General features: G+C 32.3%; 5 protein-coding genes across 5 annotated transcripts; 2 read left to right on the top strand and 3 right to left on the bottom strand.

The window, feature by feature from the left end:
- Nucleotides 1-13: 13 nt before the first annotated feature.
- LOC126843328 (probable tRNA N6-adenosine threonylcarbamoyltransferase) lies at nucleotides 14-2,691 on the top strand. The gene is made up of 7 exons (XM_050580770.1): nucleotides 14-271; nucleotides 333-554; nucleotides 643-862; nucleotides 939-1,117; nucleotides 1,504-1,636; nucleotides 2,113-2,211; nucleotides 2,303-2,691. The coding sequence occupies exons 1-7, from the start codon at nucleotides 157-159 to the stop codon at nucleotides 2,340-2,342; spliced, it is 1,008 nt and encodes a 335-aa protein (XP_050436727.1). The 5' UTR covers nucleotides 14-156; the 3' UTR covers nucleotides 2,343-2,691.
- LOC126843327 (threonylcarbamoyladenosine tRNA methylthiotransferase) lies at nucleotides 2,088-5,408 on the bottom strand. The gene is made up of 8 exons (XM_050580769.1): nucleotides 5,005-5,408; nucleotides 4,575-4,805; nucleotides 4,309-4,497; nucleotides 4,050-4,252; nucleotides 3,837-3,982; nucleotides 3,441-3,621; nucleotides 3,213-3,359; nucleotides 2,088-2,604 (listed from the first exon to the last, which is right to left on the bottom strand). Exons 1-8 carry the CDS (start codon nucleotides 5,258-5,260, stop codon nucleotides 2,395-2,397), a joined length of 1,563 nt encoding a protein of 520 aa, XP_050436726.1. The 5' UTR covers nucleotides 5,261-5,408; the 3' UTR covers nucleotides 2,088-2,394.
- A 722-nt stretch (nucleotides 5,409-6,130) lies between these two features.
- On the top strand, nucleotides 6,131-9,490 carry LOC126843381 (cyclin-dependent kinase 7). The gene is made up of 8 exons (XM_050580887.1): nucleotides 6,131-6,356; nucleotides 7,203-7,262; nucleotides 7,324-7,432; nucleotides 7,959-8,131; nucleotides 8,194-8,499; nucleotides 8,814-8,986; nucleotides 9,050-9,171; nucleotides 9,366-9,490. The coding sequence occupies exons 1-8, from the start codon at nucleotides 6,303-6,305 to the stop codon at nucleotides 9,407-9,409; spliced, it is 1,041 nt and encodes a 346-aa protein (XP_050436844.1). The 5' UTR covers nucleotides 6,131-6,302; the 3' UTR covers nucleotides 9,410-9,490.
- Nucleotides 9,176-10,383, bottom strand: LOC126843382 (phosducin-like protein). The gene has a single exon (XM_050580888.1). The coding sequence runs from the start codon at nucleotides 10,213-10,215 to the stop codon at nucleotides 9,475-9,477; it is 741 nt and encodes a 246-aa protein (XP_050436845.1). The 5' UTR covers nucleotides 10,216-10,383; the 3' UTR covers nucleotides 9,176-9,474.
- Nucleotides 10,384-15,292: 4,909 nt separating this feature from the next.
- Nucleotides 15,293-16,950, bottom strand: LOC126843324 (sentrin-specific protease 2-like). The gene is made up of 2 exons (XM_050580763.1): nucleotides 16,779-16,950; nucleotides 15,293-16,625 (listed from the first exon to the last, which is right to left on the bottom strand). The coding sequence occupies exons 1-2, from the start codon at nucleotides 16,930-16,932 to the stop codon at nucleotides 15,964-15,966; spliced, it is 816 nt and encodes a 271-aa protein (XP_050436720.1). The 5' UTR covers nucleotides 16,933-16,950; the 3' UTR covers nucleotides 15,293-15,963.
- Between the last annotated feature and the right edge of the window lie 1,228 nt (nucleotides 16,951-18,178).

The following is an 18,178-nucleotide window of genomic DNA, read 5'->3' as shown; positions in this document are numbered from 1 at the left end:
GTGTCTGGCGGCTAACAAAATACAATTATTTGAATTCGCAATTCACTAAACGTGGTGGTTTCGATTCAATTTTCGACTTGTATCTATAATTCTAACAACGATATAAATAAACATATTAACCGTTTTGAATTTGTATTATTATTAATTTTTACAATAATGGTGTGCAGCATAGGATTTGAAGGCAGTGCTAATAAATTGGGTATAGGAATTGTAAAAGACGGTGAAGTCTTGTCTAACTGCAGAAGGACTTATATCACACCACCCGGAGAAGGTAAGTGAATACCTTTATTAAATATCTAAAAAAGTATTTCATGTATGTATCTTAAACGTAGGTTTTTTGCCTCGAGAAACAGCCCAACACCATCAAAATAATATAGTAGCGTTGTTAAAAGAAGCAATTGATGAAGCTGGCATTCGGCCGGAACAAATCGATATTGTGTCTTTTACTAAAGGACCGGGAATTGGAGCGCCGCTGGTTGGCGTTGCAGCTGTCGCACGTACCATCGCTCAGCTGTGGAACAAACCTTTAATCCCTGTTAACCATTGTATTGCTCGTATCCTTTTCAACTTAAAGAAATATTGTTTTTTTTATTAAATAGTTCCTTAAGGAATATTGCCTTAATGGTAAAAAAAAATTACTAGACATCGAAATGGGACGTTTAATAACTGGTAGCGACAATCCTACTGTATTGTATGTTAGTGGCGGCAACACTCAAGTAATTGCGTATTCCGGTAATCGCTACAGGATTTTTGGCGAAACCATAGACATTGCAGTAGGAAATTGTTTAGATAGATTTGCCAGGGTACTTAAATTATCCAACGACCCTAGTCCCGGTTACAATATCGAGCAGATGGCTAAAAAGTAATAACAAACATTAAGAAATAATAAATTTCATTCTATATTATAATGTTTTTGTACATTTTTTATATTTTTTTAGAGGATCGAAGTATCTTAGTTTACCGTATGTGGTTAAAGGAATGGATGTATCGTTTTCTGGTATACTATCTTATATAGAAGAAAGAGCACAACATCTTTTGTCTTCAGGCGAATACACTCCTGAAGATTTATGTTATTCACTTCAAGAAACTTTATTTGCCATGCTAATAGAAACAACAGGTTATCACATCATTCATAAACAATAATATTAGTTTTACCAATAATGAGAGAAGTTGTATAAAAAAAAATTGTTTTTGATTTTTAATCAATAGACAATAAACAAAAAATAATCAAGCAATTAAATAAGAAGTATGTATTTTTGAGCAAGTTAGTATTGCATTGCCAGCCGAAACTTTATATCGCTTACTTTAACACGACTGCTGTACAAAGATGCAGAAAATAAATAACAGAATAAAAAAGGCGACAATACAACAGTTTCAAACTAAAAATATATTTTTCAACTGTTTGAGAAAAACTTTTATTTACCTAATATTAATAAATACATTATTACTGGTAAAAATGATTTTAAAAAAACGAATTACATTTAATTTCTCTATTATGTATAGAAAGAGCAATGTCCCATTGTAAATCGAACGAAGTCTTAATCGTCGGGGGTGTCGGATGCAATGAAAGACTACAAGAAATGATGAAAATAATGTGCGAAGAGAGAAGAGCTACCTTATATGCAACAGACGAGAGGTAAATTTGTTATTATTATTAACATAATACTGCTAAATGTTTTGTTTAGTTTTTCTTACCTAGGTCTTTTTTCTCCGTTTTCTCAATCATGTTATAATGCCTGTTACAAAAATAGTGTTGTATTTCAATAGCCGTACAAATAAAACACATACGTTTCCACACAAAAAGTAGTTTATATCAGTTTTTCCTCTAACCCAATCCCTTCATGGAGCTCAATGAACTACTTTTTTTTAAAAAAAGAATGAAGTGTATTACATTTTGTTAATACAAATCAAACACACTATTTTTCATAATGTAAAAGAAAATTATTGCTTAAAGAATGTTTATACATGTTTCCACAGAGCAATTATTCCTTCAACTTAATCTGCAAAATTAACTATTATTTATTATACGATAGCCCAATCATTTTATAGATATTAACTGTAAATAATAAAATAACTTATTTTATATTAATTTCATGTTTATTGCTTGTACAGGTTCTGTATAGACAATGGTGTTATGATTGCCCATACCGGAGCTTTAATGTATACAAGTGGATATAAAACGACTTGGGAAGATACATTTTGCACTCAAAGGTACCGTAATAGCATTAAACTAAATTACAATTATATAATAATATGAAAACTAACTAAAGTTTTAAAAGTAAATTAAATGTTATTTTGTCAGGTTTAGAACAGACGAAGTCGAAGTTACGTGGAGGTCATGAAGTTAATACTATTATGTTAATACTTCAATAGAATTTTTCAAACTGATGTACATCAAAGTAACATCCAAAACAATCTTGCTAAAATGCAAAATATCAGTGCAAAAACCGGCCAAATAAAGTGCAGTTTAGCATTTAAATCGTTTTTCTTTTTTAATACAGTTTGGTCTTGTACAGTATCGGCTATCAAACAATGTTTCTTTGCTGATCTCACAATAACTGTAACAAATTTTCCCATTAATTCAGGCCTGTTTGCAATCAGTACCTAAAATTTAAAAAAATTAACAATTAAAATCAAACAACAATGTAAAATTATATATATTATAAAAAAAAGGTAAATAAATGTGTTTTTTTAAGAAATAAACTGTACATGAAATTAAAGACAAATGAACCACTGAAGTAAATTTTTAATAATGAACGTATGAACTATTAAGTCTAAAATTTGTTTAAACAAAATTTCAATAAATTTTAACTTAATAGCTGTTGTATAATAAAAAATTAAAAGACATTACACTTTTTTTAAAATATACTTTTATATTTATTGTTAATTTTTCTTTTTTAAATTAACTAATTTTATTTAAATTTAAAACTTACAAAATTTTCAATTTTTTTATGAATACAATTAAACATTAGGTTTTATGCATATTTTAGAGAAATAAAAGATTATAGCTTCATACAAGCTTTAGTATATCTATTTTCAAATTGGTGGTGTGTTAGCTGTGCCAGAGGACAAAACATTTTCTTGTGTACATTCTAAAGTATACGTAATCGGGAGTAGTACAAAAGCGTACTAAATATAGTACCCAACCTGGGTAGCTGCCCTCACCGTATCTATGCCATTGTTTACACTTTACAATCAAATCACAGATTTACCTGTTCATAATATTTATTATGTCCGATCAACTCAGTACCACTTTTTGCCTCTTCGGTAATTAATATATTTTGTAATTCGCCAACTCTATGGTCGTACGTGGTGTATGAATGAAACAAGTCAGTAAGTCGTTTGGTTCTATGTTTTACCTAGAATAAAATATTTATCTGCTGAATATGTGCTTTTGACGGTGCATTGCAACTTGCTCGACATTGTTTTTCTATACATACCAAATCTGGTGGTATTTTAGGCATCCGAGCTGCTGGAGTTCCTTTTCGAGGGTAAAATTGATTAATAAATAGACTAGGAAACTTATATTTTTCACAAACTCTCATAGTTTCTGCAAAATCCTCCTCGGTTTCAGTCGGGAACCCACATATAATGTCCGTTGCAATAGAGACACCAGGCACTCTGTCACAATAAAATTAATTATATTTAAGTAATTTGACGCAATCCGATACTAATGAAAAAATACGAAGCACAGACATTCAATAACTGTGATTGTACACAATTATCTTTCTTTTCTTTATTTAGATAACAAAATTGTCTTTCATGATTAAAACAATATTGTAAAATAGTTAATGTTATGATTACTGCTAAAGATATCAACAATAATTTTAATTTACTTTTGTCGTAGAAAATTAACAACAGTTTCAAATTCTTCGATCGAATATTCTCGTTTCATATCTGCTAAAACTTGGTTACTGCCCGCTTGCACGGGGACGTGCAGGAAAGCATACACTCTTGGATGTGACAGAATTTTTGCAATTTCCTACGCAAAAAATATAAATAATAATACAAAATTAAAAACCAATAAATGTACAAGTGTTTTGACAAACCTCCAAATGATTTAGGATGTATGGCGGATTTGTCATGCCGATTCTCATCATACACCCTTCGGGTATAATAGCGACTAAACGCCATAAAAGCTCTGGTAGATTGGTTCCGATATCAAGTCCGTATGCACCTGTATCTTCACTAGTCAACCATAATTCTACAGCTCCTTCTTCAAAAGACTCGATAGCCCTTTGCACTATTTCATCTAAAAGCAAAATTGTTTTTGTTTCGTTCATATAATTATTATAAGACAAGGTTTACCAGGAGGATAACTGCCAAGATTTCCTCTAGCGTGTTTTGTTTTGCAATAAGTACATTGGTTCAAACAACCTGTGCTTATAGCTATAATTTCTATTAACTTATTTTTACGAATTTTAGGCAACTGCAATCTAGCGCCACCGTCTTTTTTGCCATTGATTTTCTTTTGTCCCAAAAACCGTACGGTGTGGCCTGTTGAAGGCAAATTTATCAGAACATTTTATATTATTTTCAACTAAATACCTATCACTAGTATAAAATAAACAAACCCTTCAATGTTTCTTCCACGACTTCTATTACTCTGTCGATTTGTTGTACACCGATCACGCTCAGATTTTGAATAAATGAAGATTTAGGATCACCTTGAGGAACACAACCAGCGACTACAATAAACTTTCCTGATTTTTTACCATCAGTAATCTCGTTCCTAAAATGATCTTCTGCTGGGTTTTTCACCGTACAGCTATTCAGTATCCATAAATCTGCCTTTTCTTTATCGTCTAGGGAAATTTTTTACAATTATACTTAATATAATATTATACAACTACTAACATTAACACTACTATTGCATTTGGCTTTATTGACCAGGAGTAGGTCTTCAAGCCTAGTTCAGTTGCCTTTGAGAAAAATAGCGGTCTCTCTCTCTAGACAGTTGCCTGCTCAAAGAGAGACCACCCTTACAATTAAAACTTTTACTACCTGTGATAGTATATCCGTAACTCGCCAGTAGTCCTGCCATATATTCGCCGTCTGAACTATTGTGTGAACAACCCCAAGTTCTTATGAATATACTTTGAGTGCCTGGTACCTGAGGAGACGGAAGAATGATTTCATTTGCTTTCTTGTTTTTGTTTTTAATCCGCGTAGTAACGCTAATCCGAGGTTTCTCTCTTCCCGTTTCGGCGACATCAGCTACAGCCGATATTAAATCTTCAATATCGTCCACATCTTCCATGGTTTAAATATAAATAATACTATCTACGTCGCACATGTAAATACGCTAAAGACACAGGCCAATATAGTATTCAACCAATTATTTTGGATCTATTTATTCAAACTCATTTTCTCATTTGCCGACTTATCACAGAGATAACAGACAAGTGATAAGAAAACGGCGAAAATTCGCCAGATAAAGACCGTGCTAAATATAAATAGGAATGCCGGCAGCTTGTGATAGCTGATAACCGTAAAATGGCTGCTGTTGTTGACGGTCGTGCGGCAGCGGATTTTCTTAAATAAGATTAAAAGTATAGACTAACATGAATAAATCCACTTTAACATACTATTATACAATTTATGAATGTATTTTGTTCCATTATATATTGTCTAAGATTTCTTACGCGAATTAAGAAACCATGTTGACAATAAAAGTCGCTGTCTACCTGCTTGCTTTGAATTATTTTCACTTATCGACCAGATTATAAAATTAATAGTTTACAATATTGAACATCGCACGGTCGGAATAAGTAAAATAATAAGATGTGTTGGAAGAGATGAATATATAAAAAAAAAAATAGTAATGGATACAAATACAGGGGTTAAAAATAATTATGATAACTAACAACTTTTAATTTGACTCCTTGAGGGATAAAACGACAAACAAAACAAATTGTTTATAATATTATTTAAACATTTAGGACATTGCAAGTGTGACGTATGATAATTTTATTTATATTATTAAATGTCACACACATTTTTAAAATTTTATTCGCGGTTCAACTGATAAATATGTTTTTACTCTTTATGAGGTTAGGATTTTATCAAACTTATTATATTATCCGGGATCGTGTTTTTTTGTTTACAAATCAGAATAGTAGCAAGTAGCAACTGATAAACGTAGCTCCGATTATAATTTACTCGTTAAATGTTAATAGTTTTACAGTTCTCAAAAAATAAATTTAAAATCTGATTATAGAATTGAAGTGTTGAATTAAATCTTGGTTTTGTATTTAATGTACCGGTTCATTTTTTTTTCTGTTTATTGAATTTTTTTTAAAATGGATTCGAAATCAAAAAAATATGAAATTATTGAATTTTTGGGCGAAGGACAGGTATGAATACACCATATTCAAAATTCTTTAATACATTTTCAATAAAAAGTAATTGTTTAAGTGTAAACCAATTTCATATGAAATGTTAAATTGTTATAAGTGATACACAAAAATTGTAATGTTTCAGTCAAAAACATTTTTTTTAAAGGGTAGTTAAGGTAAATAGTCATTATATATATTATATTGTTCATAAAACGTTTAAAAATTATTATATTGTTTTAAACAATTTTTAACATTCAATTATAAATGGCTAATGGGAAAACGAGCAGAGATTGCAACTTAACGAAAGAGAAAATTGGAGACGACGAAAGGAAAGTAGTTAGTAAAGACAATGAAGACCTAAACTTGCCAGTAAAGAACCAGAAGCAAACCAATGACCAATGACAAGTTGAAAAGAAGGCTACAAAAAGAGAGAGACAAGCATATAGCCTTAAGTAAGATTGAATTGTTAGTGACAACATACAGGACAAGCTAGAACTTCTCAAATAGCAGATCCTGTTACCCTCGAAAACTTCCCTTTAAAAAATATATTTGAACAATTAAAAGATTAATTTAGCTACACAATTATTTCACATATAATACATGTCGATTCAGGATTGGCCCAAGGCTTATAGCAATACAGTATATTGCCTACGGCAGTATTGTTTTATTAACCACTCAACTATTAAAAAGGCGCCAAAATTGGAGTTTGTCTAGGTTGTATTATTGTCTAGTGATAGTGTGCCTTCTGTCGATTTAATCTTTTTTTCTTACATATTAATAAGTACATTTTTATATATCATAAGATAATATAAATTAGAATAATGTTTAGTAAATTACTAAGTTCTGTGTTTATTGTTTTTTTAGTTTGCTACAGTATATAAAGCAAAAGATACAGTTTCGGGAAATATAGTCGCAGTCAAAAAGGTAAGTTTTTTTCAAGCTATTGTAAATTACTATTTATAAATAATTTTGTTTGTTTATATAGATTAAAATTGGTACAGTCGAAGACGCAAAAGACGGTGTTAATCGCACTGCCCTCAGAGAAGTTAAGCTACTTATCGAATTGGACCATGAAAACATAATTGCTTTATTCGGTAAATTATTGTAAAAATTGTTCAATAAAGATTTGAATATAACGTAAAATAGATAATCTATCACATAATAAAAAGTATTGAATTTCTCCGAAAATAATTTAAACAAAGCAATTTATTTTATTTTTTCTTGGGGAAATAACACAATTTTAGAATTATTTGTAAATCGAGATTTACATGAAATGTTTATTAAAATAGGAAAAAATAATAAAAGTATTGTCTTGAGCTAAATTTTTTTTTCTACTAATATTTAAAATATAATATTAATTTAATATTTTCTCATCAACTTATTTGAAAACAAGTATAATATATTTTTAATTTATCTTAATTCATATTTTTTTTTATATATGCAAATAAATTAAATATTTTAACATGCATTATTTAATTTTGTATTTTTTATAGTTTTCCTACGCACTGATTTTTATTTTACTTAGAGAATTAACAAAAACAGAAAAAATATTAATATTGCAGTGTTTTATTTTAAGAATATCTTGTTTTATATACTATTAATAATTATTAATTATTTTAGATGTATTTGGCCATCTATCCAACATATCTTTGGTGTACGACTTCATGGATACGGATCTGGAAGTCATTATAAAAGATTCATCGATTGTATTTACTCAGTCGCATATCAAAGCTTATACCATAATGACACTCAAAGGGTTGGAATACCTACACATGAATTGGATATTACACAGAGTAAATATAAATTTGATTGTATTCAATTTTATAGATAGTACAAATAAATATTTTTTTTTCAGGATTTAAAACCAAATAATTTACTTGTAAGTAAAAAAGGCATTTTGAAGATAGCTGATTTTGGCTTAGCAAAAAGATATGGATCGCCAGATCGTGTTCATACGCACAGAGTAGTTACCCGATTCTATCGATCGCCAGAACTGTTGTTCGGAGCTCGATCTTACGGACCAGCAGTCGACGTTTGGGCCGTTGGTTGCATATTAGCTGAACTTTTACTCAGAGTTCCTTTTCTTCCTGGTGAATCGGATTTAGACCAATTAACCAAAATATTTAATATACTTGGATCTCCGAGTGAAGAAACATGGCCGGTAATATATGGAAACATAAGTATTTAATATAATTTTAGAAGTATAGTTAAATTTTTAGAGTTTTTCTATTATTACAATGCATATACAATTAGCCAGTTACGAAGCGTTATAGAAGACAACGAAACAATGTGCCACTTTTATTTAATTTAAATAACAAATATTTATGTACAAGTTTAAAATAAAATACTTTTTTAATCATCCCTCCCCCACTTTTAGATTCATGCCTCGCTAGTCGCTACTGCTATTACTTATATTGTATTATTTATACATCAATTATTAACATATTTATATTAATTGAAAATTGTACATTTTAGGGTGTCACTAAGTTATCAGATTATGTTGTTTTCAAAAAGTTCCCAGCAATACCTTTAAGGGAAATATTTACAGCCGCTTCAAACGAGTTATTAGATGTTATCGGCAGTATGCTCAGTGTAAATCCATTGGGCCGGCCTTCTTGTTCTGAAGCATTAAAAATGCCGTATTTTAGGTATGTTTGACATAGCTGTTAATACCAAAAGAGTAAATTATTATAGTATTTTTTTTTTTTTAGCAATCGACCACCACCTTCAGTAGGCAGCCAACTTCCGATACCATCGTGCCTTAGAGAAACAAACCCAGAAGATCAAGACGCAAAAGGACAAAAACGAAAATTTACAGATTATTTAGAAGGAGGCAATTATAATTTGAATTGATTTATATTATATATACATACAATTAACATAATTAATATTTGACACTATAATATAACATATTAAAGACGATTATTACTTAAATATTACTAAATAATACATAATAATAAGTATTATGAACAATAGATTGTATATTTTTTACAACTAATATTGATGAAACATTATACTTTGTTTCAGGCACACAACCAAAACGTTTAGTCTTTGATAGCCTCGCATGTTAAGTATACGAATCACCTTTTATAATTATTAATGATTGTATTATAATTTTTTACAAATTAAAATTTATTTAGTTGTCATTTATAATAGAAGGTGTACATGACTTATCTGAGAGAACGCCATGTTCTATTAGGAAATTTTCCACGTCTCCAGCAAAAAATTCATCGCCTAACTCGTTAGTTATTCGTACAAAGGAACCAACCAGTTGACCTGCTTTGTATGCTAAAATCGCAGGAACACCATACATTTTAAACTTCAAACTCATCCCAGCGTTTGAACCAATTATTTTGCAAAACTTTGTCTTTTTATATTCACTACAGAGAGTTTCAAAACACATATTCATAGTAGAGCAGGCGGGAACGTTAAGCTCATAAATGTGCACGAGCACAGTAACGTTAGGATTTTCTTTTTCGATGGCATTTAAATAGTCTTCACCGGTCAATAAGTCATGAACTTCACTGAATTCAGGCACTTCGCGTGACCTGGCCATCATTTCCCTCATGCGTTTTTCACGATATTCCGCGAGGAATTTGTCATCTAATTCGTCCAGTTCAGATTTACATGTCAACGCCATATCCTGAATCTGTTTTAGTACGTCCTTTTTCTTTTGTATTCTCTGAGCCTTTTTTTCTTGTTGGAATTGTTCCCAATCGTTAAGCACTCCTTTCGGCCCGGTGTTCGTCGATGTGCCATCCCAATCCGACTTTGATTGTTTAGGTGGATCACGATCGAGCATTGGTTCTTCTTCATCGCTGCTACTACAATAGTAATGCTGTTTTTCGCCGAGTATTTTACTCTCTAAATCGGCCATTGTTAAATTAGTACCGGCGTTTACTGGAAAAACGATTATTCGAAATTTAAATGTTAATAATGTATCCCTACTACAAAATAACTCAACGTTATATTATATTACTATTTACTTTAATTTACTGAACAAAGGTAAACTCGCTAAACAGTAAAGTGTAAACACAATCGATACTGATAATATGATAATAATGCAAAGAGTTAGCAACACTTGATAACAGAAAGAGTTATGACAACGTCCTTGGATCACAATATGTATTGCTACTACTGTTACCAGTTTCCAGTTTTTCCCATTGAACAATATACCGTTAACCATAGAGTACTCAATGCAACATGGTCTTTAATTTTCAAAAGAACTTCTGAGGCCGTGATCCCGAGTGAACAATCTGTAATATGATTTTATTGATTTAGGTTTCGGTATTCTAAAAAATTATTAGGTGACACATTTTATTTTGTAGGAAAACAATCGTGGTGATAAGTGATAACGGTGGTGGCCAATTTTGGCGGAAAACCCAAGAAAAGAGACCCCCTGAATGGGAATAAATACTTCTAATATTCCGTTGTAGAAACTAAAACATTAAAATAAAGGAGAATGATAAGGAATATTAGTGTGTGTCGTCATTGGTAAAATCTATTGAGACAACATGAACCATTGAAGATTCAATGGAACCGAGCGTGGCAGGAGTGGAGAGCTAGTTTAGCTCACGGCGGAGGGAGTGTGTGGAGTTGATGCACGAAAGCTGCTATATTATTTATTTATTTATTATTATCATTTAATATCTAATATAATTTTTATTATCATCGTGAGAGGAATTCATAGAAGATTCTATAACTATGTCAATTACCATTAGGAGAAATAAGAGAATCGAGCCCTCGTTGATGGGCTGAAAAGTAAGAAATGGAGGCGGAAGTTTGTTGAGTTAATTTTATATATTTTATCTTTTTGAGAATCCCATTCGCTTCAGGTACGATTGGTTGACGGGTGACTAAAATGACAGAAGATACGGGTGAGCCGGACATGACAGGCTGGTGTGTCATAGTTAGGTTGGCTGCAATGAACACAACGTTCTTTGCATAGCCGTATTCATGAGGGGGGTTTCCGGGTTCAACCCCCCCCCCCGAAATTTCATCCAAACAAATTTGTATTACCTTTCCTTTATGTCTTTTGTTCCATTTTTTTTAAAGTATTCCTAAAAATGATGTAAAAAAAGAAAAATATTTTGATGTAAGTTTTCTTTTAACTTTAAAGCCTAAAATAGAATTAAATAATAAATACGTGATATTATCGTTATCGCCTGCTTAGGTTTATAGACACGCCAATGAATTTTAGTTGTTTTCGAATTTCGTTGGTGTACCTTATTGGAAGACGTCAATAAGGAGGAATACATTACTTAAACCAAATGAAGCGCAATAGAAAAATGTCTAGAATTAACAAACCAGACATATAAAAAAATGTTTTTTCAATTATTTTATTTTGAATTTAAATAGTAAGAATTTTACTGAGCAAAGAAACTTAGTACAATTATTTCGTCTGTAGTTAATTCCAGACCCTTACCGTAAATCATTAAATTATTATTAATATTTAAAATAAATTACTACATGTTTTGCCTACCGGTTACTTCGTATTAGGGATTGTATACTCGTTTCCAAACCACCTATGAGGTAGAGTACTTGGCTCGTTTTTTTTAATGTGGTATCTCCATCTACGATGATGCTCAAATTGTATTTACTGTACAACCACCAGAAATGTGTGGTAGGGGCGTTTCAAGCAATTGTGGACTTACGCATAGATGTCGATCCGGGCATAACTTAAGACTAACTTATGACTAAAATATCCCGGTATCGACAGACTGAGCGGCCACGCAACAGACAGCGGTGGACTTACGCATCGAAGTCGATCCGGGCATAACTTAAAACTAACTTATGACTAAAATATCCCGGTATCGACAGACTGAGCGGCCACGCACAGACAATGGTGGACTTACGCATCGAAGCCGATCCGGGCATAACTTAAGACTAACTTAATGACTAAAATATCCCGGTATCGACAGACTGAGCGGCCACGCACAGACAATGGTGGACTTACGCATCGAAGCCGATCCGGGCATAACTTAAGACTAACTTAATGACTAAAATATCCCGGTATCGACAGACTGGGCGGCCACGCAACAGACAGCGGTGGACTTACGCATCGAAGTCGATCCGGGCATAACTTAAAACTAACTTAATGACTAAAATATCCCGGTATCGACAGACTGAGCGGCCACGCAACAGACAATGGTGGACTTACGCATCGAAGCCGATCCGGGCATAACTTAAGACTAACTTAATAACTACTTAGACTTAATGACTAAAATATCCCGGTATCGACAGACTTTGCGTATAAGAGAGTAGTGAGTACGAAGGAGGTTTTCCAGTAGGATCATGGGATAGATATTGGTAATTTGATTTACAAAAAAATCTTGTTGGTGTACAAAATGTTGTGACTTGATTAACTGGACGCAAATTTTAAAGTAAGTAATTCATTTTTACTGAGCAGAAAATGTGAGTGGTTTATGAATTATAACGAGAACGACCATAACGCGAAAGTGAGAAGTTACTAACGAAAAAATTTGTTAAAGTAGTTTAGTTCAATTTTCTGAAATGACAATAGTGCTAAAATGAGTAAATTTACTTAAATAAATAAATTAAAAATTGTGCGGTTGTCCAAAGTAATTTATAAAGGGAGAATTGAGAGTAAAATGTCATCATCGTACATAGACCTAATCCACACAGTACTTGACTTAGTAGAGGAGAGGGGAGGTAACTCTATTGTTTAGATATTTTAGCGTAGGTACCTACTACGTATCTTTATTTTACTTCCAAGTGAGACCAGAATATATTACTCAGAAATGTATTGATTTAGTTGAAAAAAATATTTCCAATAATTACACTCCCGTTTTTTTAATTCGTCTGAGGAATACATTACATATACTAAATCAAGCACTAGAAAAATGTCTAGAATTAACAAACCAGACATATTATAAAAAAATGTTTTTTCAATTATTTTATTTTGAATTTAAGATGTAAGAATTTTACTGAGCAGAGAAACTTAAGTACAATTATTTCGTCTGTAGTTAATTCCGGACCCTTACAGCTGTATACAATTTAATTATTATTAATATTTAAAATAAATTACTACATGTTTTGCTTACCGGTTACTTCGTATTATTTATACTTATTAGGAAATTTATGATCGACCGTCACGTGTAAATAATTACACTCGAATCTAAACAAAAAAATTTAACATAATACTAAATACTATTTACTAATAATTGGATTTGGATTTGATTTGGTATCTAAATTATTATATATTAAGAGATTTCTACACAGCATGCTGGGTTTTTGCATTACCTACTCTGAAGCCCAAATGTGAAAACGCCCTGTTAGACTCTCAAATGCTTAAATTAGTTCACCAACTTTTAAAATTACCAGTGTTCTTATAAAAGTTTTCTTTTATTTTAAAGAGTTATTATAAATAACAATGAGAGAGAAGAACATATTGCTGTATTATGTCACATAATATAATAACTGTATGTGTTCGAAATAATTACCATCAAGTCTCCAGGCGAAACCCCTTTGGAGTTTTTGGTCGCCTTCGGATTTTTTTTTTGAAATAGCTTGAAGTTACGTCCAAACTTATGGTAGAACATGACAGTAATATTTAAGTCGTTCGAAAAAGTAATTGTTTTAACGTAAAATATATCTGCAGAATGCTTCGACACAATGCATATTGTTCGCTAAAAATATTAAAATCTAAGTATTGACTTTTAATATACTATCAATATACAATTGCTACGTCTTGTTATTCAAACAACAAGCTTTAGTTAACATAGAAACGAATTGTTTTCAGCAGTTAAAAACTCGCATAGAGTCAGCAAAGGTTTGCAAATTTTGTGTTCAAGGAGATCCTATATTATATTATATTATATATAATAAAGGATCTCTTTGAACACAAAATTTGCTTTACATTAGTAATATTAATTTAGCATAGATTGAATTAATGTCATGTATTATTTTTATCCGCACTAACTAACGAAACAGTTGAAATACAGTTGTGGAATGTAATTAACATCGTTTAATACTATGCTTAAAGCGCTTTTTAAGTAAAATAAATAATAAAACTTAATAACCTACACGTTTCGCTGGTGTGGCTGTTTAAATATGCCAAATAAATACATGCAACGTCTTCGTGTTGTCTTGATTTTCTAATAGAGACGGACTAAGGCGACAAAGGAAAACTATGGTCATGAAAAGCTTAAACATTTCAAGAATAATAATACAACACAGCTGTAAGTCCTCTGTTTGTGTGCGTCGTGGACAAAGTTTTGTGTTGCTGAAAAACTTTTGAAAACAGCGACTAATGCGAGAAAGAACTGAAACTTGCAAATCGTAAGTAAAAGTCGAACAAGTAAAGCGTGTCTTCCGCAACAATGTCAAACTTATCTTTTGTTACAACAGAAATGTCGTACGATAACGACTGAATTATGTTTATATCAATAATAAAATATTATTATTCACAACTAAAAACGCTGAGGAAAAATTTGTACTACTCAATAATTCAAAATTTGTTATAAAATGAATTATACATATTAAAACAGGCAAAGTCTCGCGTCCTAGACCTCTGAAGATGAAGCGTGTCATTTTAAGAAAGTGCTCAAGACATAACAGCGACGTATATTACCTAATTAAAAATGCCCACTCGATAATACTACTATTATTATTATTATATATATATTATTATTATTATCATTATATTTAAAAAATGCGAGTATAATTTATTCTCACAATATTTTATTACACATAATTTGCCAATTTTACAACAATTATATATTCATTTAAAACAAAAATAATATCGTAATATTATCACAATTTTTCGTCACTAGTATATTAAATATGTTTTTATAATTTAGACAATATACAATTACATGAAACATGTAACAATTTGAATTGAAAACATTCGAAGAAAAAATGGAATACATAAATGGAAAATATAATATAAATAAGGTTTTTAAAACACTAAATGTACAGTGTATGATCTTGGCATCACAGTTGCGACTGATCTCTCGTACAGCCAGCACTTGGCTGAAATCAAGAAATAAAACCTGGATCTCTTTACCAGGCTCAGAGCGACATACGGTGACAAATTGGGCACAAGGTGACAGAAGCAATATAGCGCTCTTCTGTAACTGTGTCTTCCTGCCCAGAATCCTATACGGAGTACCATTCTGGTAACTCGCTGCCGAGTCCAGACGTGATAGTAAAATACTCTGCCAACTGCAGAGGAGATCTCTGATCGGCCTAACGGGTGCCTCGCTCCAGATCATTGCCGCTTGATATAATGACAAGATGCCGAGTCGAAATTAAGGTATTACGAAGACATGATCCTCCTGACAAAGACAGGCTCTACGGGAACAACGGCTCGCTCTCAGTGACAGTTTGCAAGCGAGATGGGACATCTGTGCAACTGGTGGACATACAGACTTTTCCCAAACGTTGCCCGAAGATTATCTATTCCTCTCTATCTGAGGCATCATGTCGTGTAATTCTATCACTGATCATGGGGACTTCAAGGCCAAGCTCCGTTCACTGGGTCTTGCAGACGATCCGGAAATCGAAGAACCAACTTCTTGCTATCCGGGGGAGGTACACGACCAGGAATCGGCTCGTCACCTACCTGGTGTTCAGTACCTCCACCCGTTTAGCTACTCAAGATCTATTGAAGTTTTCCTGCCTCGATTTCATTTTTTATCCGAATTCTTATTGTTTGAGCCATGTGTTGATAGTAGCTCAGAGTATGGCCGGCGGCGAGTCGCCTCGCGCTCTCACAAACGAAGACCCCGCAGTCGTACTTATTGAGCTGTTGCGGACTTACTCCAAGCTGAATGGTCCATGGTTCTACTAAAGGGGTGCCCCTTTTGTCCAAGGACTCATTTTGTAAATAATACATCATTACAGCCAGACACTTTTCGTCGTTCTTATTGAAGCTATCATACAATTTCAGGATTTTCTCTTTTGGCTTTACTTCTACTAATCTCCAGTGCTTATTCTCGTTGACTGGTATGAGGATCAAATCTTTACTGAACACGTCAACTTTTTTTGTCCACCTTCGCACTTTCTCATATCCCCCACAGGATAATGCGGGGAAAAAGAAAGTGTCGAAGGTGGCAACGTTGACGTGTTCATTTCGAATAAGCTTGAAATAATCATTGATGGTTTGATCCCCATACCAGTCCTCGTCTATTTTCACTGGGTGAGCTGTTAGGAGCTTAAATTTCTTGCATGGTGGTAAATTATTCGGAGAAGATGATGTCCTCTTAGTTCCGGTGTTGATAGGAAGCGATATTTCTCTTGAATACAATGGAGCTTGTGGAGTTTCTAAATGAAAAATAAGAATTTAGACGTAACTCTTAATAATTATAAGTCATTGTTAAGCATTGTCTTGCTTAACACTTAAGGACATACAATACATTTATATTATTTAAGCAACTAACTGTCCAATTCTATTTGTAATAAAATTTCGAAAATTACTTGAGTCCAAAGTGGTTTTTTGGGCAAGTCCACTCAACTTTGAACCGAGAGCACTTGAAGTAGATGATACACTACTACTGGTAGTCTCTTCCACTGGTGTGACGGTCGACTTAACAATCTTAGAAAGGCCATCACCCATGCGCCTTATTACCATCAGTAAAGTTCTCGTGCTGCGGTTGTCACTCAACTTTGAACCGAGAGCACTTGAAGTAGATGATACACTACTACTGGTAGTCTCTTCCACTGGTGTGACGGTCGACTTAACAATCTTAGAAAGGCCATCGCCCATGCGCCTTATTACCATCAGTAAAGTTCTCGTGCTGCGGTTGTCACTCAACTTTGAACCGAGAGCACTTGAGGTAGATGGTTGACTACCTCTAGTAGTCTCTTCCACTGGTGTGACGGTCGACTTAACAATCTTATAAAGGCCATCGCCCATGCGTCTTATTACCATCAGTAAAGTTCTCGTGCTGCGGTTGTCACTCAAAGACATTGTTCTTTTCAGATGACTACAGCAATGTCAGCGAAAGTTTAGAATTACAAAGTAATTCCACAAACAATAAGAAAAATATTTAGAGATATAAGAAGATATAACAAGATACAAGAAAAATATATAACATAAATACTTTTTTATGAAAATCATAAACGATAGTTGTTTAGAAAACATAAACACGTGTATCGATAACTATACAAATATATATTGTAAATGGTTACTTATTTTTGGCCAGTAAAACTGTCAACTACATTTAATAGTATTCTATTATTTATTTAAAATAGTTTACGCCCAAAATGGCGGCAATAGATTACAGAGTAAATAATCTTTAAAAAAATAATTTCAATACAACCAAAAAAGAAAAACGTTGTATAAATCGTCAAACAACATTATTTAGAACGCTTTTTAATCTGGCTAAAGAAATCCAAATGATTATCATTTATTGCTTTATTTAAAGCCATTAGCACTCGGTTAATAATAACTATACATCTGTTTGTAAGAGGATAATATAATATAAAATAGATTACATTAAAAGAAACAATATGTTTGATATTTCAGCACATATTGATTAGACCATAAATGCAACAGACATCTGCAGACAACAACACACCCAAGGTGCTAGCTAAGCTAACTTGTTTAAAATATTAGATGCAATAACATTTAGATCTGTGCTGACTTTGTTTTAGTAGTTATCTATGCAGTCATTCTTATAAAACACCGTTGAAGGCTACCGGTTTTGTCCGAGATAACCCTGTGTTGATAAATAAACACCAAATACTTATATTGGATTGCATAAATTAGGAAACCCCGTTTTCGAATTCTAATGTAAACATGTAGAAATTATTGTGTACTCTTATTGTAAAAACAACACCAACAGGTGAGATGTGATAAAAAATACATCAAACGG

Source organism: Adelges cooleyi, unplaced genomic scaffold, assembly GCF_023614345.1.
Source record: "Adelges cooleyi isolate 19-005CV unplaced genomic scaffold, UGA_ACOO_1.1 ACOO_flye_CR_arks_rails_tigmint_CR_PRNA_574, whole genome shotgun sequence".
Lineage (NCBI taxonomy): Eukaryota > Metazoa > Arthropoda > Insecta > Hemiptera > Adelgidae > Adelges > Adelges cooleyi.
The sequence above is the reverse complement of the archived record's forward strand: the minus strand, read 5'-3'. Positions and strand labels throughout refer to the sequence as shown.